The 25,209-nt window shown below is 45.4% G+C and overlaps 1 protein-coding gene across 2 annotated transcripts in view; it reads left to right on the forward strand.

Annotated features, from left to right (window-relative positions):
* The window catches only part of HECA (hdc homolog, cell cycle regulator), a 264,151-nt gene that overhangs the window by 204,053 nt on the left and 34,889 nt on the right, over positions 1–25,209 (forward strand). For both annotated transcript variants that reach the window (XM_078649371.1, XM_078649372.1), the window contains exon 3: positions 20,915–21,069. In XM_078649371.1, coding sequence (XP_078505497.1) covers positions 20,915–21,069 — 155 coding nt within the window. The remainder of the gene's footprint in view (positions 1–20,914; positions 21,070–25,209) is intronic.

Here is a 25,209-nt window from a genome sequence, read left to right on the forward strand (position 1 = left end):
GAACTACAAATGAACCGAGGTACTAAAGCGGTAGTACAGGTTATATGTAGTTACCTCCCTATGCATTTTTTCTCTCACTCTGGTTTTGTAGCGCATCAAAAGAAAGTGAGATCTACATGTGGTGTTTCTGTCAGTGGGTTCTGGCGTTAGAGAGATAACCCCCTTTTTGTGCTTTCTTATGTGTTGCACCTGGTAGAGACTAGTATTCCGGTGGAAGCCTGCAGAACCCATCTATATTCCATATGAGCCAACAGGAGCTTGCATCTTTCCTCCAGACTTCTGTAGTTGAACATCACTTTGATTGGTTGTTCCACCTGGGGCTCAAGCCCCATCGATTTTGGAATGTAGATCATCAACAACAATCGTACTTTTCTGTAACATGCCTGCCTGCTATGAAGTACCCGTGCAGTGTTAAAATGATATGCAATGGTTCTTTGTTAAAGTAAATATATATTTTTTTTCAATACACATGGCTGCCATGTTTAGATGGTAGCACATTTTCTTTTATTTATGTGACATATGATTGGAATAAAATATTTTAAAAAAACAATTGCATATGCTTGCTAAGACTAAACCCATTGGCTTTGCCAGTGCTTGTTTTCTTGTTGCCGTTGCATAGAGTGTAACTCTAAATTATAACCTCTGCCTTATCTTAAACTTTCAGGAGTTGCTTCTGCTTGGGTGTTTCTAGGTCCATTACCTACAACCCAACCCAGCCTTTTTGTAGTTCAAAACAATTCAGCTCCTTAATTGACCTCTTTCTTGTACCCCTTGCAATTGGACTCTACTCTGAACCACTGTGCTAATACAATAGCACCTGTGGCATCACTCTAGTCCTAATACTTCTCACACTTTTCCTGGTGCTGATTAAAGCAATATTTCCTCTGAGACAGGGAGTAGTTGTTTTTAAAGTTTTTCCCATCACTTTTACAAATCTTTCAAGAGATAATATTTAAGTTAGCAAGATGTTTTAGGCCTCTGCCTATTCTTAAATAAATACTCCTGAAGGCAGATCTTTTCAGTTTTAGCCAACCTTTTTTAGTATTCTTTTCTCTTTCTGCACTTTAATTAATCATAGGCTTCATTTTGGTATGGTGTGGTTTTTTTTACACTTTCTTTGCGCCTTCCCGTTAGCCTTATTTTGATCACGTAGGTCTTCTAAATGAAGTGCTGCATAAATTTGACCTTGAAAAAATAATTCTTTTTGAGGGCCCAGCAGCTGCATATTACTGTCGCTCGTCCCCGTTTGCGCAACATCTCACACATATCTTGTGTTTGAATTCACAGTTCCAAAATGACTGTAACCCCTCTTGGAATGGAAAATTAACATTAAACTATTGCAAAAAGAATTCAACGATTGCCGCCGAGCATGCATGCACTGTGGCTATCTTGGATTTTTTGGGCTTAAAATCATTCAAAGATGGCTGCTGCTCATGTTTTTTTTGAGGGAGGATTAAGAAAAAACATTCTGTGGTGACGGTCTAGCCTTTCTCCTGCGAGGGCCGGAACCGGAATGGGTACACAGGAACCGGAAGGCGGCCATTTTGTGTGGCGCCGAGCCCGGCACAGAGAGATGCGCAGCCCCGACGCTCTGAGGAATAAAACCAGTTATACCACACTCCTGGCTCCGTGCATTATTTAATGGGTGAAGCAGCATTCCTACAATGGGGACGAGGCGGGATACGAGCAGATAAAGAAAAAAAAAAAGGGAACACGCCCCCACCGGAGCACAGGGAGTAACCTCGGAGCGCGGCAGAGGGCAGAAGTCGGCGTATGAGGCTGGCGCGAAGCAGTGTCGGCGAAGCTTCGCACCAACCGGGTAGGCGCAGGAAGAGGACGCGAGACGAAAAATGGGTAGCTACTCCCGGTGAGAGGGCAGACCCAGAAATGAGCGCACACGACGCAAGGAAAGGGCGCGCTGGGCCATAGAAAACGAGAACTGTCCCAGAACTCAAGGCGGGAAAGAGGAGAAAGCGCAATATAGCACCTGCCCCTGAACCCCTGCCACATAACACTGGCGGATCGGCTCATACGGGGTGAGGACCCTGGCAAGGAAGAAAGGGCTGGACAACGAGTAAACCTGGAACCCAGAGCGGCAGCGGGAGGCGTGGATAGCAGACAGGACCAAGGGGAGGACGCGGACGCCAGGCAAGCGCCTGACAGCCCGCCCAACCGTACCGTTCCCGCCCAGGCAGTCCCGAGGGGCAACGAGAAGATGGCGACGCCGTCCACTTCCCTCACCAACATGGTGCCTTTCCTCCCAAAGAGATGAGAACCCACAATGCCTTGGGAAGATTGGAAACGTTATTTCCTGAATTACCTGGAGGCCCTGGAGGAAGAAGGCGATGCAGAGTATTCCAGCCCGAGAAGGAGGAAAATACTGCTACACAATCTTGGACCAGAAGGCTTAAGGGTGTTTGACACGATGGTGAAAGTTAAAAGAGACGCGACGGACACGGATGTATTCCGTCATGCGATAGAGCACCTAGATGCGCACTATAGGCCTGTTGTGTGTGTGGCAATAGATAGGTGCAACTTTTTCCAGAGAAAACAGGAGAGTGGAGAGACCATAGATGAATACGTTGTGGTGGTACAAAAGCTGGCGCTCACATGCAAATTTGGCGACCTAAACGACGAACTGGTAAGAGATCAAATCATCATGCATACGTCAAACTCGCAAATACAAGAAAAGCTATGGGTGAATGGCGATGCCCCCCTCAAGGAGGTTTGGGCCTTGGTCAAGAAGGCGGAGTTATCAAAAGATGTGCGCAAGCAGCTAGAAGAGACACGGGGAGCACGCAAACGGTATGCAGGGTGATGGTGCACAACAAAGGAGACAAAACCAAACAACAAGGACCACCTAAGTACCAGTACACAAGGTAAGGCCAACAGAACGTAGGTGCGACTCCGAAGACTGGTGGGGACAGAAGAACGAGTTGCTACAGATGCGGTAGTGCCTCCCACTTAGGAAACGACAAAGTATGTCCGGCGTTCAGGGCGAAGTGCGTTTTCTGCGGCGTATTTGGACATTACGAGAAAGTGTGCAAGCGGAAACCCAAAGGTGCAGCTATCAGGTACATTGACCAGGGCGGCCCAGATGAGGAAGAGGCGCAAGCTGAGGAGGAGTACCTTGACGAAGTCCTATGCATCGACGCCCAGGTCCTGGATGTGGAATGCAAAGAGTCCGACAAACCGAGACTCAACATGAGCATAGGAGGGGAGAAGATCGACATCGTAGCCGACTCAGGAGCTCCCATCACGATAGTACAGAGCCAAGTGTGGGAAGAGAAGTTCTTGGAACAACTAAAGGCAGAATTACGTCCAATGGATGTGAGACCAGTCACCTACACAGAACAGAGGATACCCATGTTGGGGTATTGCCCTCTGCAGTTCGAATTTAAGGGACGCCGAGCCACCTGCAAGCTGTATGTGGCAGAAAAGGGACCGTCGGTGCTGGGATGGAAAGACCAAGGTGCGCTGGGGATCCAGCTGAATCCAGGAGGAGTAGAGAAAGTGCTGCTGATGGATACGGAAAGAGGACAAGAGGATGAAGCATGGCAAAGAGAATATCCTGAGGTGTTTAGCGGACAGATAGGAGAATTAACAAAGTTCAAGCACATGATGCGATTGAAGGAAGGAGCAAAACCCGTGGTCCACAAGGTCCGGAACATACCATTCCGCTGTAGAGAGGAGGTGCAAGAGGAACTCGACAGGTTGGAGAAAGGAGACATGATAAAGGCCATCGAAAGTGCGGAATGGTTGTCGCCCTTAGTGGTAGCACAAAAACCCAATGGGAAGGTGAGGTTGTGCGTGGACCTCAGGGAACTCAATAAGAACAGTCTGATCGACAAATTTCGGCTTCCACGCATAAACGAGATGCTCTCAATGACTAAAGGAATAAAGTGGTTCTCGACGGTGGACTTGTCCTCGGCATACCATCAGGTGACACTCCATCCTGCATGCAGCCACCTCACATCCTTCATAACACCTTTTGGGTGTTATAAATTCGTGAGAATGCCGTTCGGGTTGGCATCCGCCGCGGCAGTATTTCAAAAACTTATGCACAAGCTCTTCCAAATGGTGGAAGGAGTTCAATTCTTCCAAGATGATATCCTCATAATGGGAAAATCCAAACCAGAGCACAATGAAAAGCTGCACACCGTGCTAAAGATACTACAAAACAATGGACTCACCGCGGAATGGGCGAAGTGCAAATTCGGGGTGCCGTCGGTGACGTACCTGGGGCACGAAATAAGCGAGAAGGGGATTGAACCGAAGAGAGCTAACATGGAGGCGATAAAGAACGCACCAGCACCCGTGACGAAAGAAGACGTCAGATCGTTCCTCGGCATGGCGGAATTCTATAGCAAATTCATCCCCAACTTTGCCACCAAGACACACTACCTACGTCAAATGCTGAAGGAGAGAAACGGGTTCAAGTGGGACAAGGAAGAACAGGAAGAATTTGAGGCCTTGAAGAGGGAAATGAGCCAGGCCATACCACTCAAGGGCTTTGACCAAGCGGCAGAATCCATACTCGCCAGCGACCGAGGCCTGGGAGCGGTATTGATGCAAAGGTCAGACAATGGAGAGGTATCAACGGTCTGCCTTGCATCCAGATCTCTGGCACCAAATGAAGAGAAATTCAGTGTCATCGAAAAAGAAATGCTAGCAGTGGTGTGGGCGATGGAACGCTTCCGACAATTCCTGTGGGGGGCCAAGTTTTTAGTCCGCACGGACCACAAACCGTTAATAAAGGTGCTGACCTCAAATGGACATGCACATGCCACCCCGAGGATAGCAAAAATGACACTAAGACTCCTAGACTACGTATACGTGGTGGTATATATACCGGGGCCTAGGAAGAAGGTTGCGGATTTCTTGAGCAGGGCAGCTGCCAAGGAGAGAGCAGACGAACAGGAAACCCCAGGATGGGAAGGCTACATGGTGGCGACCACGCAGGACATGGAACAAGTAATCAGTGAACAGGAGTGGGCGGAGGCGTTACATCTGTCATGTACAGTGCTTAAAATTTGCAGAAGTGCTGTTTACAATGTGGATGTGAATCCAGCATCACTTCCTTGAATAAGTCCAGTTGAACCTGTGACCTTAGGGAACAGGCCTGGCTGTAACTGAGTTGAAGTAATTAGTTGTATTATGTAGTATCTGAGTTCCAAAGTCTCTAATACCCCAGAGTAAGCATGACTGCGATCCCTTGCTACCGTTGGAGAGTCAGTTGTACACAGGAAATAACTTGGTTATCCCAATTGAAGTGCAGTAGTATGTGAGGCCCTTGGATGCTAGTGGAGCATCGCAGTGTCCGCCACATGTTCTGCCCATTAACCACTGACTGCCCCATGACATAGAGAAATGCTTTTCAACTGATGTTCCACCTTTCTCTTCTATGACCACAAGTGGGGCGTCCTCTTGTTCCCTTTAGAGGCTGCAATCATTAGCTTTATTGTTAAGACTGGTAGATGTTCCCCGAAGAAAAACAAACTCAAAGTGACCTCTGTTCTATATTCTTGGCATTGGCAAAGTTGTGTCACGTATTCGTAGAACATGCATATGCCCTGAGTCCTAGAAAAAGTGTTACTACTTCAAATCGCATGTGAATCCCTTCCACAGACTCCTCCTCACCCACCATAATACATTCCACAGAAGCCCCAGTAAATCGGCATGTATCCCATTATTTGTAGATTTACTCCTGTTGTCTGGATCCCCCTAACTTCAGACAATGCAGTGTATGTCTCTTAGCAGAGGTCAAGTAACACCAGGCAGTGGCTAGGCAGAGACTTCAGCATTTAAGTAAGACCCAACATATCGGCATGGAGAGGATTTAAAATTATGATCTTTTACTTTCCCTATTTTCAGTGGTGCTTTCTGTTTTTGCAATCTAAAATAAAAGGGAGGGAATTCTAAATGAGACAAAAAGTTATATGGAGAATTTACAGACATGTGTATCTTACTCTGTTTTATCAGATATTGTCATTGCCAGAAGAAGATGCATTTTATTCTGTTAAAATATCCAGCAGTGGTACTTCCAACCCCCATCATACTCTTAGGATATCCGGTCTCAAGGTTGGAGGAACTGAGCAACATTGTCCACAGACGTTTCTTCGCCATCTTTTAGTGTCCCAGTCCTCCTGTCGATGGGGCAGAAATGCACTATAAAGAATTTGTGCAATGGGGTTTAAACAGGTTAAGTAAATGTGTTAGGATTTAGGTACTGACAGGCTGCAGGAGGAACCAAGGCACAAAAGAGCACATTTTCAGCTTGGCATTGTGCACTTTGTATTGAGAGAAGCCCCATGGTACATAGGATATACATTCCCTTTTGCACTCCTTTGAGAACCAGTCCTTTTGGCTGCCCCATTCTACTTTCTGGTCAACTCCAGGATAAGGCATTCAGGGCTGCTCCAAGTAATATGGCTACCGTCAGATCTGATATTACAATTCTAGAGAATCCCACCATATAGTTTGCAGACATCTGAGGGACACTAATAGAGATTTCCCTGCCCAAGACAACCGTTGGCTTTAGCTGCGTTTTGGTTTGTTGTCTGGGCCCTGTATGCACAATGGGATTGTTACAAAAGTGGTCGGCAAGCAGAAGAAGCACAGATTGCAGATGGGTTCAGGTAAGCTTTATTCACCATCTCTAATGCTCCAATCCTGTCACAGCCTATGTGCCTCACAAGCATCGCTGAATATTCTAAGGCACCCTCCAGAACCCACAGTGGGAACGTTCCACTTAACATAGGAAGGGAGGGGGAGGAGGAAGGTACCAAGTGGAAAGAATAAAATTACAACACATCTTTTCCCTTATGGAAACAAAGGTAGGAGTAGAAAAAGGGAGGCATAGAAAGGAAAGAGTGAAAGTCCAGAAGGAGAAAGAGAGAAACGGGAGGATAGCCAAAGAGTAGGAAGACTTTCTGAAGAAAACTATTCAGGTGTTCATGACATAGTCTTTATGCCAGACTGGCATTTTGGATTTTCTGCGAGTCGTGAACTCTCTGCTACAGGAGCTTGACTCGCTCCCACTTGAAGATGGGAGTGGTATGGTAGGCCCATAACATTTCCTGCACAGCAATTTCTATGTCCAAGAGGTTAGTGCAGGCTAACTGGATGCATTCCTTAACCATGCGGTTGATTCTCTCCACCAACCCATTGGCCCTGGGGCAGTATAAGGCAGTTTGAAAGTGACCAATATTGACATGTGGCCAGAAACTCCACCATGGCTGAAGACGTACATTGCACTCCGTTATCTGGTCCAATAGTGGCCGGGATTCCTTCACAGTAAAAAGAATTTTTAAGAAATTTTATTATGTGCTCATTGGTGATTTGGTGAACCATTTTTGTAACCACCCAGTGAGCATTGTAAACCACCATGACAAGTGCATAGCGTTTGGACACTACAGTCTTGTTGATAGGACCAATGATGTCCAAGGCTACTTTCTCCCAAAGTTTGTCAGGGACCTGTACTGCTGATATGGGTGTACCGTGGACAACCTTGGTTTTGTCGCTGTTGGCACATATTGAGCTGTCTTTTACCTTGGCCTCAACCATGCTGTACATACCCGGAATCCAGAAGCGTTCCCTCACCCGTGATTTGGTGAGGCTCCTACCCAAGTCACCTTCATTGTTCAGATTGATAACTTGGTCTCTTACCTTTGCAAGAGGTATGATCTTGTCATTCCTGAGTATTAGGTTATTACTGATATTTATTTCACATCTCACCTCCCAAAGTGCTTTTGCCTCTTCTTCAATCTCGCTCCTCATGTTAGGCCATCCTTCAAGAGCATATGCTTTGATTTTAGCCAGCGCGCCGTCCTCTGCGATAGCTGTGTTCCACTCTTCATCGGTGAGTGCCGTAAGGTTGATAGCTAATATCGGATACTCATGTCTCGAATGCGGCCCTGTTTTGGTTCCCTGGGATGTATTCCAATTTGTAACAAAAACTCTCTAGACCCAACATCCATCTGGCTATTCTTGGCATTCTGTTAAACGATCCTTTGGTGGAAAACATGTGAATGAGGGGTTTATGGTCAGTTCTGATGTACAATTGGATGCCCCACTGGTAGAATTTGAAGTGTTTAACTGCCCAAGACACAGCAGCTCACCCTGGCAGGCGCTCTCTCCCCCAAATCGTACGCTGTCAGCTGACTGGAATGATGATGGACACAGTGAGGTGAGGCATGGAAGGGACAGATAAGTTTCCCACAGCAGGTGCGCCAACCCACACAGCTGCGAAGATACAGACAGCAGACAGAAGCCTCAGCACTTTCGCATTGTGGCAAGAGAAACAAAGTTCTCCAGGGGCTGAATGTCTGTGAGATAATAGTAGATCTCAGTTCTGGAGTAAAGACCAGAAGGGCAGACAATGTGTCGCAGGATACAACGATGAGGCAGCTTGTAAAAATATTCAAAACAGTACCTTAAAGCAGAATGTTACAGCGTGTGATCCTTGGAGTAAAGAGAAGGGGAGGAGACAGAGTTTGCCCCCTTACGCAAGCCAGCTCGTCCGTAGTGTTACAAAAGTGGTCAGCAACCAGATGCAGGTCACATTCCAGATGGGTTCAGATAAGCTTTATTCACCGTCTCCTCTGCTCCAATCCTGTCACAGCCTAGGTGCCTCACAAGCATCGCTGAACATTCTAAGGCACCCTCCAGAATCCACTTAACATAGGAAGGGAGGGGGAGGAAGAAGGTACCAAGTGGAAAGAAAAAAATTACAACAAGGATCTTTTCATCTTCTTCTCTGGACATGCTAAGGGCCTAAAACAAATACACATTTTGATTTTTGCTTAGTCATTCCTGCTTTGTACATTCTAGACATTCATAAAACGTCTCATACTGTACACCGTCCTAAAAGCATTCTGAGTCCGCATGTAATCTTGTGTTCCAGAGGGCCCCTCTCCCTCTTGAAAACTCACCCCTCTATTCTGAGTTCCTTTAAGTTTCTTGAAAGGCCCATAGTTGACGTGGCCCTAGATGGATGCCTCAAATTGGACAGCGATAGAGCTGTAAGTAAGAAAGAAGATTACTTCCACATGACTCACTACTTTCATGTGGGACACCACGACCTCTCTTGAACGTAAGTTTTTTTTAAGTTCACCCGATCAAGAAAATACTTTGTCGTCCCTTCCGAATACTTAGAGAACCTGCCCGCCCTTGCGAACAGGACATTATCCAAGTGGCCAGGGAGATGTGCCGAACTGGAGTGGAAATACAGAAATCGGTTTCTGAATTGTCTTACAATTCATCTACTAATGTCATGTCTGTGTTGCAGTGACGAAACACGATTTAAACACTGGCTGCATCTGCACTGCTAGAGGAGTTAAATTTGACTGATTTCATTGAAAGATATTTCTACAGATTCCTGCCTCTACTTGAGGCAGACACTTGTGAATCTAATCTCAGTGGGTTGCTACCGCAATAACTAGGAGGAGAGATTTAAGAACCAGCTATCCTAGATGGATGACATTCTAAATCATTGCAGGATAGTAGTTATGACAGACAATTATCTCAGCTATTTTCCTTGAACCTCTTTGTAAAACCTCACAGTCCTGGGGGTGTTTCTATTGTCAGAAATCGCTGAGAATGCAACCAGTGCATGATGGCTATGCCCAGATTTAAGCTTTCCAAGCTGGGTGGCCATTCCATCTCGGTGATTGCTGCCAGAGCTTGGAATGCACTCCCTTTCCACCTGCGGGCTGCCCAGACCATCTCATGTTTTAAGAAAGGGTTAAAAACTCATCTGTTTAATGTTACCGACTAAAATATTTTTTTTCATTGGTCCCCCTTTCTGCTCACCGCACTCCACTTTACCCTCCGCGCCAGGATACTCGTGAGTAATAGAGCGCGCTACAAAACAATTGATAACATAACATAACATAATTGAAGTAACGTTGAATGTAAGAGAACCACTCAATGCTTTCCTTTGGGCGAGTCAAAGACAACTTACAGATCTTCCCCGGGTTAGCTAAATGCTGCATTTGGAGCGGAGCACAAAAAATCAATTTGACTCCTCTGGATCAAGCTTTGGAGATCATGACCCCTATGTTGGAGAGAGAGTATGCTCCTGCATTCTTGAAAGGATGTCTCACTGAATTTGTTACTCAGTCTTCTCATTTTTAGCTTAAGTTTTCGCTTGTTCTCGCTTCAGTTGATCTTGAAAGAGGGGATTTCACACATATCGAAGCTCTTGGCCATCAAGACCTTCAGGCAGGTCCCAAGGACTGACCATACACTCTCAAAAACAATTACATTCTCATAGACTTCGTGTCTGCCTTAGCTGGACATGCAAGTTGTTCACCGAGATGATTGTGGGTGCTTCCTGGTAGGCAACCTTCTATTTATTCAACATCACTATATTTGTTGTGTAGACTTGGTCATTATCCAGGGGAGCCTTCTTACCTCCAGTGTTATCAGGTGGGTTCTTAGTATTGATTCCAGATGATGCAAGGGTCTTTGTACTTAAACTGTTTGGTTCTTCCTGTAGGACCTCCACATGCATCAGTCAACTCCATCTGCAACTACATGGAGTTGTAGATGGACCGCAACATCTCTCCTTGTTGTCTAGACGGTAATGTGAACGTCAGTCTTTTTATTCCTGGGGTTGAATAACCTCAATTTAACAAAACGTTTCTTTCAATGTATCATGCACATCAAGCTTTGAGCTATTATAGTAGTTGGCGATGCATGTGTCTTTTATAGCTATTGGGTTTCTGACTATTAAAAAAAGAAATGTCAGTGTTCATAAAATATCCATCCTGAGCTCAGTCTCAGTAATCTCAGTAAATTCCCAGGTGTCTGCGAGATCGAGAGTTTGTTACCCTCTTACAGTTGCATAAGTGCCTTAAAAATCCTCTTTCCCTTAGCCAGAATAGCACTATATTGCTGTGCCCTGAGACAGTCGTCATGTTACTTTAAATCTTTAAATGACTATATTCTGTGGAGGAACTCTTCCTGGTTACTAGTTCTTCTTTCCATCAGTCAAACCATCTGAACTACAAATGAACCGAGGTACTAAAGCGGTAGTACAGGTTATATGTAGTTACCTCCCTATGCATTTTTTCTCTCACTCTGGTTTTGTAGCGCATCAAAAGAAAGTGAGATCTACATGTGGTGTTTCTGTCAGTGGGTTCTGGCGTTAGAGAGATAACCCCCTTTTTGTGCTTTCTTATGTGTTGCACCTGGTAGAGACTAGTATTCCGGTGGAAGCCTGCAGAACCCATCTATATTCCATATGAGCCAACAGGAGCTTGCATCTTTCCTCCAGACTTCTGTAGTTGAACATCACTTTGATTGGTTGTTCCACCTGGGGCTCAAGCCCCATCGATTTTGGAATGTAGATCATCAACAACAATCGTACTTTTCTGTAACATGCCTGCCTGCTATGAAGTACCCGTGCAGTGTTAAAATGATATGCAATGGTTCTTTGTTAAAGTAAATATATATTTTTTTTCAATACACATGGCTGCCATGTTTAGATGGTAGCACATTTTCTTTTATTTATGTGACATATGATTGGAATAAAATATTTTAAAAAAACAATTGCATATGCTTGCTAAGACTAAACCCATTGGCTTTGCCAGTGCTTGTTTTCTTGTTGCCGTTGCATAGAGTGTAACTCTAAATTATAACCTCTGCCTTATCTTAAACTTTCAGGAGTTGCTTCTGCTTGGGTGTTTCTAGGTCCATTACCTACAACCCAACCCAGCCTTTTTGTAGTTCAAAACAATTCAGCTCCTTAATTGACCTCTTTCTTGTACCCCTTGCAATTGGACTCTACTCTGAACCACTGTGCTAATACAATAGCACCTGTGGCATCACTCTAGTCCTAATACTTCTCACACTTTTCCTGGTGCTGATTAAAGCAATATTTCCTCTGAGACAGGGAGTAGTTGTTTTTAAAGTTTTTCCCATCACTTTTACAAATCTTTCAAGAGATAATATTTAAGTTAGCAAGATGTTTTAGGCCTCTGCCTATTCTTAAATAAATACTCCTGAAGGCAGATCTTTTCAGTTTTAGCCAACCTTTTTTAGTATTCTTTTCTCTTTCTGCACTTTAACTAATCATAGGCTTCATTTTGGTATGGTGTGGTTTTTTTTACACTTTCTTTGCGCCTTCCCGTTAGCCTTATTTTGATCACGTAGGTCTTCTAAATGAAGTGCTGCATAAATTTGACCTTGAAAAAATAATTCTTTTTGAGGGCCCAGCAGCTGCATATTACTGTCGCTCGTCCCCGTTTGCGCAACATCTCACACATATCTTGTGTTTGAATTCACAGTTCCAAAATGACTGTAACCCCTCTTGGAATGGAAAATTAACATTAAACTATTGCAAAAAGAATTCAACGATTGCCGCCGAGCATGCATGCACTGTGGCTATCTTGGATTTTTTGGGCTTAAAATCATTCAAAGATGGCTGCTGCTCATGTTTTTTTTGAGGGAGGATTAAGAAAAAACATTCTGTGGTGACGGTCTAGCCTTTCTCCTGCGAGGGCCGGAACCGGAATGGGTACACAGGAACCGGAAGGCGGCCATTTTGTGTGGCGCCGAGCCCGGCACAGAGAGATGCGCAGCCCCGACGCTCTGAGGAATAAAACCAGTTACACCACACTCCTGGCTCCGTGCATTATTTAATGGGTGAAGCAGCATTCCTACAATGGGGACGAGGCGGGATACGAGCAGATAAAGAAAAAAAAAAAGGGAACACGCCCCCACCGGAGCACAGGGAGTAACCTCGGAGCGCGGCAGAGGGCAGAAGTCGGCGTATGAGGCTGGCGCGAAGCAGTGTCGGCGAAGCTTCGCACCAACCGGGTAGGCGCAGGAAGAGGACGCGAGACGAAAAATGGGTAGCTACTCCCGGTGAGAGGGCAGACCCAGAAATGAGCGCACACGACGCAAGGAAAGGGCGCGCTGGGCCATAGAAAACGAGAACTGTCCCAGAACTCAAGGCGGGAAAGAGGAGAAAGCGCAATATAGCACCTGCCCCTGAACCCCTGCCACATAACACTGGCGGATCGGCTCATACGGGGTGAGGACCCTGGCAAGGAAGAAAGGGCTGGACAACGAGTAAACCTGGAACCCAGAGGGGCAGCGGGAGGCGTGGATAGCAGACAGGACCAAGGGGAGGACGCGGACGCCAGGCAAGCGCCTGACAGCCCGCCCAACCGTACCGTTCCCGCCCAGGCAGTCCCGAGGGGCAACGAGAAGATGGCGACGCCGTCCACTTCCCTCACCAACATGGTGCCTTTCCTCCCAAAGAGATGAGAACCCACAATGCCTTGGGAAGAGTGGAAACGTTATTTCCTGAATTACCTGGAGGCCCTGGAGGAAGAAGGCGATGCAGAGTATTCCAGCCCGAGAAGGAGGAAAATACTGCTACACAATCTTGGACCAGAAGGCTTAAGGGTGTTTGACACGATGGTGAAAGTTAAAAGAGACGCGACGGACACGGATGTATTCCGTCATGCGATAGAGCACCTAGATGCGCACTATAGGCCTGTTGTGTGTGTGGCAATAGATAGGTGCAACTTTTTCCAGAGAAAACAGGAGAGTGGAGAGACCATAGATGAATACGTTGTGGTGGTACAAAAGCTGGCGCTCACATGCAAATTTGGCGACCTAAACGACGAACTGGTAAGAGATCAAATCATCATGCATACGTCAAACTCGCAAATACAAGAAAAGCTATGGGTGAATGGCGATGCCCCCCTCAAGGAGGTTTGGGCCTTGGTCAAGAAGGCGGAGTTATCAAAAGATGTGCGCAAGCAGCTAGAAGAGACACGGGGAGCACGCAAACGGTATGCAGGGTGATGGTGCACAACAAAGGAGACAAAACCAAACAACAAGGACCACCTAAGTACCAGTACACAAGGTAAGGCCAACAGAACGTAGGTGCGACTCCGAAGACTGGTGGGGACAGAAGAACGAGTTGCTACAGATGCGGTAGTGCCTCCCACTTAGGAAACGACAAAGTATGTCCGGCGTTCAGGGCGAAGTGCGTTTTCTGCGGCGTATTTGGACATTACGAGAAAGTGTGCAAGCGGAAACCCAAAGGTGCAGCTATCAGGTACATTGACCAGGGCGGCCCAGATGAGGAAGAGGCGCAAGCTGAGGAGGAGTACCTTGACGAAGTCCTATGCATCGACGCCCAGGTCCTGGATGTGGAATGCAAAGAGTCCGACAAACCGAGACTCAACATGAGCATAGGAGGGGAGAAGATCGACATCGTAGCCGACTCAGGAGCTCCCATCACGATAGTACAGAGCCAAGTGTGGGAAGAGAAGTTCTTGGAACAACTAAAGGCAGAATTACGTCCAATGGATGTGAGACCAGTCACCTACACAGAACAGAGGATACCCATGTTGGGGTATTGCCCTCTGCAGTTCGAATTTAAGGGACGCCGAGCCACCTGCAAGCTGTATGTGGCAGAAAAGGGACCGTCGGTGCTGGGATGGAAAGTCCAAGGTGCGCTGGGGATCCAGCTGAATCCAGGAGGAGTAGAGAAAGTGCTGCTGATGGATACGGAAAGAGGACAAGAGGATGAAGCATGGCAAAGAGAATATCCTGAGGTGTTTAGCGGACAGATAGGAGAATTAACAAAGTTCAAGCACATGATGCGATTGAAGGAAGGAGCAAAACCCGTGGTCCACAAGGTCCGGAACATACCATTCCGCTGTAGAGAGGAGGTGCAAGAGGAACTCGACAGGTTGGAGAAAGGAGACATGATAAAGGCCATCGAAAGTGCGGAATGGTTGTCGCCCTTAGTGGTAGCACAAAAACCCAATGGGAAGGTGAGGTTGTGCGTGGACCTCAGGGAACTCAATAAGAACAGTCTGATCGACAAATTTCGGCTTCCACGCATAAACGAGATGCTCTCAATGACTAAAGGAATAAAGTGGTTCTCGACGGTGGACTTGTCCTCGGCATACCATCAGGTGACACTCCATCCTGCATGCAGCCACCTCACATCCTTCATAACACCTTTTGGGTGTTATAAATTCGTGAGAATGCCGTTCGGGTTGGCATCCGCCGCGGCAGTATTTCAAAAACTTATGCACAAGCTCTTCCAAATGGTGGAAGGAGTTCAATTCTTCCAAGATGATATCCTCATAATGGGAAAATCCAAACCAGAGCACAATGAAAAGCTGCACACCGTGCTAAAGATACTACAAAACAATGGACTCACCGCGGAATGGGCGAAGTGCAAATTCGGGGTGCCGTCGGTGACGTACCTGGGGCACGAAATAAGCGAGAAGGGGATTGAACCGAAGAGAGCTAACATGGAGGCGATAAAGAACGCACCAGCACCCGTGACGAAAGAAGACGTCAGATCGTTCCTCGGCATGGCGGAATTCTATAGCAAATTCATCCCCAACTTTGCCACCAAGACACACTACCTACGTCAAATGCTGAAGGAGAGAAACGGGTTCAAGTGGGACAAGGAAGAACAGGAAGAATTTGAGGCCTTGAAGAGGGAAATGAGCCAGGCCATACCACTCAAGGGCTTTGACCAAGCGGCAGAATCCATACTCGCCAGCGACCGAGGCCTGGGAGCGGTATTGATGCAAAGGTCAGACAATGGAGAGGTATCAACGGTCTGCCTTGCATCCAGATCTCTGGCACCAAATGAAGAGAAATTCAGTGTCATCGAAAAAGAAATGCTAGCAGTGGTGTGGGCGATGGAACGCTTCCGACAATTCCTGTGGGGGGCCAAGTTTTTAGTCCGCACGGACCACAAACCGTTAATAAAGGTGCTGACCTCAAATGGACATGCACATGCCACCCCGAGGATAGCAAAAATGACACTAAGACTCCTAGACTACGTATACGTGGTGGTATATATACCGGGGCCTAGGAAGAAGGTTGCGGATTTCTTGAGCAGGGCAGCTGCCAAGGAGAGAGCAGACGAACAGGAAACCCCAGGATGGGAAGGCTACATGGTGGCGACCACGCAGGACATGGAACAAGTAATCAGTGAACAGGAGTGGGCGGAGGCGTACAGACAAGATGAGGACCTGGAAGCGATCAAGGGGTATGTTACGCATGGATGGCCGGAGAAAAGGCACCTGGACGAAAAGATGAAGAAATACTGGGAAGTGAGAGAAGAACTGTCCCTTGGAGAGAAACCCACTTTCCTGCTGAGGGGTGACAAGGTCATTCCTCCCCACGGACTGGTAGAACACCTGTTGGCGATTTTACATGAAGGACACCAAGGGATCACGAAAACCAAGGCCTTGGTAAGACAGGCGTACTGGTGGCCAGCGATCAACGCCCAAGTGGAAAGGTATGTGAGAAATTGCGATTTGTGCTCCAAGGCAGGCAAATCCCAAACCCTGATGAGACCACAGTTGGGCAAATTTCCTGTGCCCAGCGGCCCATGGGAGATGGTATCCATAGACATTATAGGGCCCATCTTGAACATTGAGGGGATACAGAAATATGCCATAGTATTGGTTGACAGGTACTCTAAGTGGCCTGAGGTGGAGGTGAAGGAAACGGTGGACACTGAAGCTGTACTGGCATTCCTGAATGCGATATTGATAAAGGAAGGAATCCCCAAGATAATAACTTGTGACAACGGGCCGCAGTTTGTCTCCGCCAAGTGGGAAGCGTTCATGTCCAGAAATGGAATAGAAGTTAAGCACACTCCCATATATCATCCAGCAGGGAATGGACTGGCCGAACGGTTCAACAGAGTTATAATGGGGACCGTCCAAGCAGCCATAAGCGATGGGCAGGATTGGGAAAAGGAGCTACCCAAAATGCTATTGGCCTACCGCATCACGCCTGGAAGTACAGGTTACAGTGCCTTCAAAATATTGAGGGGAAGAGAGCCGTTCACAAAGGACTACATCACGTGGAGACAGATGGTGGTGCAAAGCAAATGGTCACCTGCGATAGTGAAAAGGAATCTGGAGAGAGCACAAGAGACTTATACAGAGCATTACAACAAGCGACGTAATGTGCGAGGAGTGACACTGGAAAAAGGAGACTGGGTGAGAGTGAAAGGAGCAACACTGAAAAGGAAGGGAGAAAGTAAGTTCACACCACCCCTTCAGGTCCTGGAACCGTATGCAAGGTCGGCGTTGCTGAGCAATGGCAAGGTATGGTCGCAAGACAGGATGGCGAAATGCAACAAAATCCTGAGATGGGGGACGGAAACTGATGGTAACATGGAAATGGAAGAGGAAGTGCCGAGCAATGAAAGTCGAGGAAGAAGACAAGAGCAAGTTGAAAGAAAGGAAGAGCTAGTAGAGGGAACAGAGGACGGAAACTGTGGTAATGGTGAAGAGAGAGAAACTGGAGGTGGTTCTAGTGGGAAGGGAAATGAGGAAGAACAGAACAAAGAGAGACTGGAGAAAGCTGGAGGTAGCAAGAGTGAGAGACGAGGGCTGTACGCATTCCCGATGACCCAGGGAGGCAAAAAGGAAGCAGGAGAGGTGAGAACGAGAGCAGGAAGAATCGTGAGAGTTCCTAAGAAGTTTGAGGACTTTGCCATGGGCAAACAGTAAGACTATTTGCACCAGTTATTGTTGTTGATACAATGTTTAAAGGGGGGAGATATGTGGTGACGGTCTAGCCTTTCTCCTGCGAGGGCCGAAACCGGAAGGTGTAGACAGGAACCGGAAGGCGGCCATTTTGTGTGGCCCTGAGCCTGGCAGAGAGAGATGCGCAGCCCCGGCGCTCTGAGGAATAAAACCAGTTATACCACACTCCTGGCTCCGTGCATTATTTAATGGGTGAAGCAGCATTCCTACACATTCCAAGATGGCCACCTCACACCAGCGTGCAAATTCTGTTGGCCATCTTGAAATAATGATGTTCTACCTCGTAGAAGCTATAACTAAGTATTTCGAATGATCCACTTCGCAGCCTGTCTTCTCTAGTGTCTTCATGTTGCGACTTTCTTTCACAGTATCCTAGCATTAGATTCTGGAGTTGCAGCGTGCGGTGTTCTCATTGAAGAACCTGCCTGGAAAGCAGCAGTAGCTCCGTGACACAAGCCTTTTGTCTGTGCAGGAAGGTAATGCTACCCCGATAATGCGACTCCATCCTTGAGCATATTTCCTTTGATTGTAGGTCTCCTTCCTCTAGGCATCTGTCAGAGCAGGTAAGGCATGCTCACTGCACTGGCAATGTAAACTGGAGCTAAAGTGTGAACATGCTTGATAGATATACTTCCAATTTTGATTTGTTTTGGTCCTTCTTAAGTGGAACCCAATTTCACTGCTTATTTCGTGAATTAAAATACTTAGAAGAATTACCGATGTGCATAGTTGTAATAGCACTACATAAGTCTCGCCCTGTCGGGCATTAGAAACCAGGAGCATGACGTCTGTGTGTTGTGCTCTGTGATAGGCATTGTGTACAGTGTCTGTGCACTAACGAGAGTGACAGCCATGAGACCGGGGGAGAGAATTACACAAACATCCCCATGGAGGATTTGTGTAACCTAGGTTCGACTAGTCTATTATGTTTTGTCAACTACAGAGTACTGACAATTTTTTATTTTTGTATTTATTTTTTTGTTTTATATAGCACAAACTAGACCCCGATCATTGGGCATCACAGTGCTTTACATGAGCACCAGTTGCGTTACATGAGACACATTCATTTTTTTAGGCACGGGAGATTAAGTGATTTGCCCATAAACAAAGGATGTTGAGCGTCGTTGCCGAGACTCTAACCCAGTTTCCCAGCTTCGAGGTCGACCGCTCTAGCCGTAAGGCTTTATCCTCTTTTGGGACAATTTCCTACAATTGGTAGGAGCATCCCTGACCGTCAGTATGGAACCTGCATTGTCTGTGTACCATGTGTGCATTTAGCATACTTTAATATGTTTATTTAAAAATATACAGTGAAACAAATATATGAACTTTTTCCTGAACAGAGAGGGAGGGAGGAGGGGGAGAGACCGACGGGGCAGTAGTTCCATGTTAGCAGGCACATTCCAGTGGCTCTTCAAATTACTTTTTAAAACTGGAATAGCTCATTCTTTAATTTGCAAATATCATGTCATCAACCGATCTGTGGTGATTCTTCACTCACATTTTTTGGCGGAAATACAGGTTTAGGCTTGCTAGCTAATAGTTACAAGCATCTATTTTGAGGTGCAATCTAGGAAGAATACATTATTTATTCAGTGACATGTGAATGTCGTGTACATAGATGGCGGGATGGCTCACTGAGTTAAGACTTGACATCTGCTGTGATATGCACATCACATGTTTGAATCCCATGAAGTCAAAATCAGCTTTCAAATGTGCCAAGTTCAGTAAATTTAGTACGATTAAATTGGGTAATAGTTACATCTGTCATGTACAGTGCTTAAAATTTGCAGAAGTGCTGTTTACAAGCAAGCGTTATCAGTAGTACTAATAGTATTGTTGTTTTATCATACGTAAGTTAATATTTAAGTTATTCAATATCAAACTGATCACTTATAAAGTTCAGCTTGTACTCCCTCATTGTTCCTGGTGTTCCTGTAGCTGTTGCCTCTCACAAACTATAGATGTTTACAGACCGGTGGATGTTTACCACATACCTTAACCTCCAGTAGCGGCTGCCTGCGATGGAGAGTGGTGAGGCGGGCCAAAAAGTAAACTAGATTAACATCATGCCGACATGCATTACATTATCATTTTGAAGTTAAAATGGTTAACTTTAAAATGGTAATGTAATGCTTGTCGGTGATTTAGGGATACATACAGACACAAAATAAATCAACAAAAAAAAAAGTAAATTAAAGTCACTTACTTCCGTCCTGCCTCAAGTGAGCCCCAGCCCCTAACCAATCCTAATGTTGCTCTCTTGATGTAGGAGGATAGCACCAGGATTGGATGGCACAGGCTCTCTCAGCGTTCCAAAAGGGGTTACAGGTCTTTATTCGGTCTCAACCCTGCTGTCCAAAACAGCTGGGTTGAGAGGCTTAAAGTGTGCATGTCTGGCTGGCCATCGCAAGACAGTGGCCAAAGAGACATGTGCATTTGGTTTCATCCAAGTAAGGCCAGCCTTAATTTTCCTCCAATCACTAGCAGAAACCCATACCATCTTTAGCGTTGTATGTTATTTAACAGCCGCCTTCAGATTAAGGAAGAAAAGAATATCTAGGAAAGCTTTATTTTAACCCACTTTTAAATTTGGTTTTATCTAAAATTTTAATCATTGCAATTAAGTGGAATAATGAAATAATAACTCATGTCATAAATTTAGTAATCAAATGTATTGATGTTTTAAAACATTGTACTGTACTGTATCTTGTCCTTTTATGATTTTAACAAAAATCGAATAAAGTGTATTTTGACTGACTGACATGTGCATTTTAAAGTACCCAGCCCAGCACTCCCCTCTGCTGCCTCCAGTCAGCAGCGGCCCAGCCCCTGTCCTGAGATTCGGCTGGGGATGGGGATTGTGGAGCCAATGAAAAATAAAATGGTAATAATGTTTATTACAATTTTAGTTTTCACTAGCCGCATTTAAACTAGTGGGGCGACGCTCCTCAGCCTTAGCGGAGGACTAGTCCCTGCTTAACCCACAAAAGGCAAATGTGTACCTAAACTTGATGGTCACCTTTCTGCAAAACACAGAGCACATCTGAACCATGAGTGCAATTGTTGTGGTCGAATGTGAATTAAAAGCAGATATTTTGTACAATATGTCTCACTTCTTCACGTAGCTGGGTATTAATGGGATGGGTGAGTTTGCTTTCTGACACCCCTTTTAAGATGCTGTTGTACTGTGCATGCAGGGTAGCAAGGTTTCCCAAAATTGGTTCAGAGGATCCGCAAAGTAAGGTATGCATTCTGAAATACAAATGATGTCTATAAATTAAAGCAACTGTGCCGGTTACGGATTAATTCATTTTTGCCTGAATACATTACCTTTTGCTTTTTTCCTGCAGGAAGGCTTATGCACCTGTATGCGGTTTGTGTAGACTGTTTAGAAGGCGTTCACAAAATCATCTGTATCAAATGTAAATCCCGATGGGATGGCAGCTGGCACCAGTTGGGCACAATGTATACCTATGATATCTTGGCAGCCTCTCCATGTTGTCAGGTAGGTATTATGCGCGTTATCCATATAGCATGTTGATCTTCCAGATACTGTTTGGCATAGTTCATTTGTTCAGTGCACTGCAGTTGGCAGTAGATAATGTGCTGCTTTTTTCTTTTGAGTAAATGTCCTTGGGCTAGCCACTTTACTCTATAGAAATAAAAACAGCCATACTATTGATAATTGCTCAGTGCATCATTCACTTTTACAGCTGCCCACTGGCACTGGCAGAGATCCTAGATGGTACAGAACAAGAAGGCCTTCAGGCACTCCTGATTGAGTTGTAAGTTATACACCTCAAATTAGGCTGATTAGATACCTGCGCGTGGCGGGAGCGTTTTGCTGGGGCTGTAAAAGTTGGACAGAGAAGAGTGGGAAGGTTCAGTACGTACAATTAGCAGAATTAATACCATCATGTCCGAAAAGGGCTGAATATACTTTATTGGGTTCAAAGAATGGTTCCTGTGCCAGTTATGAACAAGCATTTGCATTGCAATAGGTCTTGCATTTGCAATACTTTGTTATTGCCATTTTAAATGACAATGCCTTTTATTTATCTGTCTTGCTAATTAACACATAAATAAAAGGCATTATCATTTACAAAGCCAATAGCTCAAACTCTTGTAAATGCAACACCGATTTCATTTTAAAGAAGCGACTGCCATTGTCCTAGCTACTCGGAAAGTGAAAGCATGCATGGCACGCTGAATGCTGCAGAAAAGCATGTCGTGCCTGCAGTAGGAGAAACTCATTAAAGAAAATAGTGCTTACAGACAAAAAGAGCCGTACCGTGTAAAAACCGAAAAAAAGGTGCCAGTCCTCATGGAAGGTTACAAATGAAGACAAGGCGGTACTAAAGATGGACTAACAAGCCTATTAACGAATCAGAGGCCAGCATTTACAAAGGATAATGACCAATGACAAAAAATGGGCGGAGAGTGGGCGGGGCTTCTATTCTATACTCCAATACAGCATGCCACAGAGCAGCGCATGCACTGCCCTGGCTCAAATTAAAAATATGTTCTTTGTCTTTAGAGGGTTTCTATCTAAGTTTAATAGTAATTAGGGGCAAGTAGCAGTATTGGTGCTTGGCCATTTCCAGGCTCAGAATCCTGACGACCCCAACTTACATACATTACCCAATGTTGCTATTCCAGCTGCTGGGCAAGAGGAGGGTCTCATAACACAAACAACGGACTAGGACAGCCAGTGTGCATTTATAGTATAGCACTAATTACCCATAAACAAATCCTTGCTGTTTCCCTTGAAATCCGCAGGTACAATTTGTGCTTGTTTTAAGAAATTTCCTATTGAGTACTGCTGTTTTGAAATTAATGTTTAAAAAGCCCAAATAAGTGTTTCAGATTCTCTTAACATTTGTATTTGCCTGTCCTGTTTTGTTGTTCTTTGATGAGCTCAGGGTTGTATAATGTGCTGCCCATTGCTTAGCCGTGTATGGTAGGCTCACAGTGCATACCCCTCCTCAACAGAATGTATTTTTCGGTCTCGCCTGCTCTGCATGCACTCTCTCTTGCAAGAGATGTTGTATACTGCAAGTGGCTTGCAGCCCGCCTATTGCTGAGCATTTGTTGGCTTCATTGTCACTCTTAGTTGCTGCCTTCTAATTGACCTGCGTGTACTGGCTTCACTTCCTCTTATTTCGACTGAAGCATGGGCCAAGTACTGATTGCTTCCGATTGATTGGTGTCCTTCCAGTGAACGCACTGTGATTGAGGTACTACTTTTATTCTTCTCCCTTGTTGCCCTTGTTGCAACAACAGATGTTACCTGCTTCTAAATGTATTTTCACTAAGACATGGGCGCAATTGCTTTCTTTATGTGACATTATTTTTTGTCATAATGTTTTTCTTTTTCACGGAGGGGTGGAATGCTGAGACCTAACAATCATTGGTAAAGCCAATAGGGCTCGCCTTTGAGATTGTTAGCTCCGCCATTACTTGTTTTTCATGCTGTACAGTATGGGCTTTGCCGACTTTGGCAGTGATTTGTATGCATGCTGTACAGCACCTTGGCTGCTGTGCAGAATGTCTAAAAATAATAATTAAAAGAGGACTATGATACATTCAACGCTAATGACGTTTTTCTTAAAGGGTTATGTATGACCCCCAAATCATCTACCCCACATTTCGACTACTATGCAGGGGCAAAGGATTGATGATGGAGCCACGCATACCTTGGCATCTCCTCCCTGCCCCAAATTAAAAGAAAAAAAATACCTGACCTCATGGCACCCTCCCCACCACTCTATGCGCCTTCCCTTCCCTTCAGAGCCTGTGCTCTCTGCATTCAAATTCTGTTCTGACAGGCTCTCATACACCCCAGCCGGAGAAGCCTGGAATTCCTTTGTGACGTAGCAAAAGAGAATTATGCAGGGCTTTAAGTGGGATAAGTCCATCCAGGTCTCAGTCTGATGCACTATCCTCTTTTATCCCTTCTCTCTCAGCCAGCAACCGCTCCTGTGTGTTACTGCTTATCGCGCTGAGCCCCTTCTGAGAACCAGCCCAAGATGGTGCTCTTCCCAGGATGGAGGGGCCTGGTGTGAGCTTGTGGCAGTTTCGGGTGGTTCTGTTGTCTTGCTATAGGAGTTGAGGGGTGGCAGCTGGTCCCTGCCCGCTAACCTTGCAACTCCTTTAGGATTGCCAGGCTGTCTTTGTTGTTCTGGGTGGATGCACCTGCCACAGGAAGGTCGTGTCGCTTCCCCTCAGATCTCATCGAGCAGTGCAGCTGAGAGGGAAGTCCTCCTTGTTCAAGAATTTCCTCAGTGAGCTCTTGAGCCTCAGGCTGAAGCTGGGAACTGCACGAGACGTTGCCTGCAAACCTTCGACAGCACAGGATCTCCGACCACTGCTTGCTTCTTCAGCCAGTTGGTCGCGTTACCTGCTTCGACTGCAGTCGGTCCCTCTTGTCTTCTTGGTGCTGATCCGCCATACTTTGTCTTGATTTTCAACCTCTCGAGGTACCGACTCACCACTTTCTCTACTTCTTCAGTTTGTTGGTGGCTGGGTGGCAGTGACGATGGATTCCGTTCCGGGTGGTATTGAGGATAGTTGATTCTGCTTCCCATCGTTCTTTTAACCTCCATGTGCCCCTTTCTGACTGGGCAGCTTGAAGGGTGCATTTGGCCCTTGATTGGCCCGCACACTCCTCTCATGCTCAGTTAACTGTGTCTTCTTGCTGCCTTTTCTCTTGCTGCCCCCCTTCCTTTAGCCTCACCCCATCTGATGTTTTTATTTAATTTTCTTGCAATAACTCCTAATATTATTGTTACATCCAATGAAGAGATGAGAAGTATAATAAATAAGAATAAGATTTATTCTTGTACAAGTGCAGCACTCAGATCCAAACAGAGTGTTTCTTCTATCAGCTCCAGCTTAGACTGACCAGCCAGAGCCCAACATTCTAAATTGCTAAGCAACATCTAATTGAAAGATGCAATAATAACATAACATTGTTAAAGGTACATTAAATGAAAATATGACAGAATAATAAGTGAACATAAGATATAACACACCTCCTCTATCCTTACAATATCTAAAACAAATTCAAGTTACATAATCTTCCAAATACTTAGGTGTAGACTTTAACCTGAAGCTAGTTCTAATAGAAGAACTAGACATATCTGGAGAAACAATAGAATCATTCTCAACATGTGCATCAGCAATTAACTCCGAATTTTGTGAATCATTCAGACCACTGTCTTGTGAAACAGCTCTTAGAACAGATAAGTCACTGGCTCTTGATGACGAACAAACTGCGTGACTGAAAGGACTATAGAAGGAATCATTAGATTGTACCATAAAATCTGATTTTACTGAATTTCCAACTCTGGCAATATTTCTGTTACTCCACCATTTTCCACGTACTACCATAACCGAATGTTTACCTACTTTAACAATAGTTGTTTCCGAATAAAATCTAGACCCCTTGACTTTAAAAGGTCTTTTAATTCTGACTCTTTCTCCCACTTTAAATTCCTCATTTGTTACATGTTTGTTCTCATCATATCTAGATTTTGACTTAGTTTGAGAACTTTTCACTTTCATTTTGACTATATCCAAATTGGGTGCATTTTTCCCACAGTGAGTTTTACTCACAACCCATTCTGGAGAAAGTTCATTAAAT

This window comes from Lissotriton helveticus, chromosome 6 (genome assembly GCF_964261635.1).
Source record: "Lissotriton helveticus chromosome 6, aLisHel1.1, whole genome shotgun sequence".
Classification (NCBI taxonomy): Eukaryota; Metazoa; Chordata; class Amphibia; order Caudata; family Salamandridae; genus Lissotriton; species Lissotriton helveticus.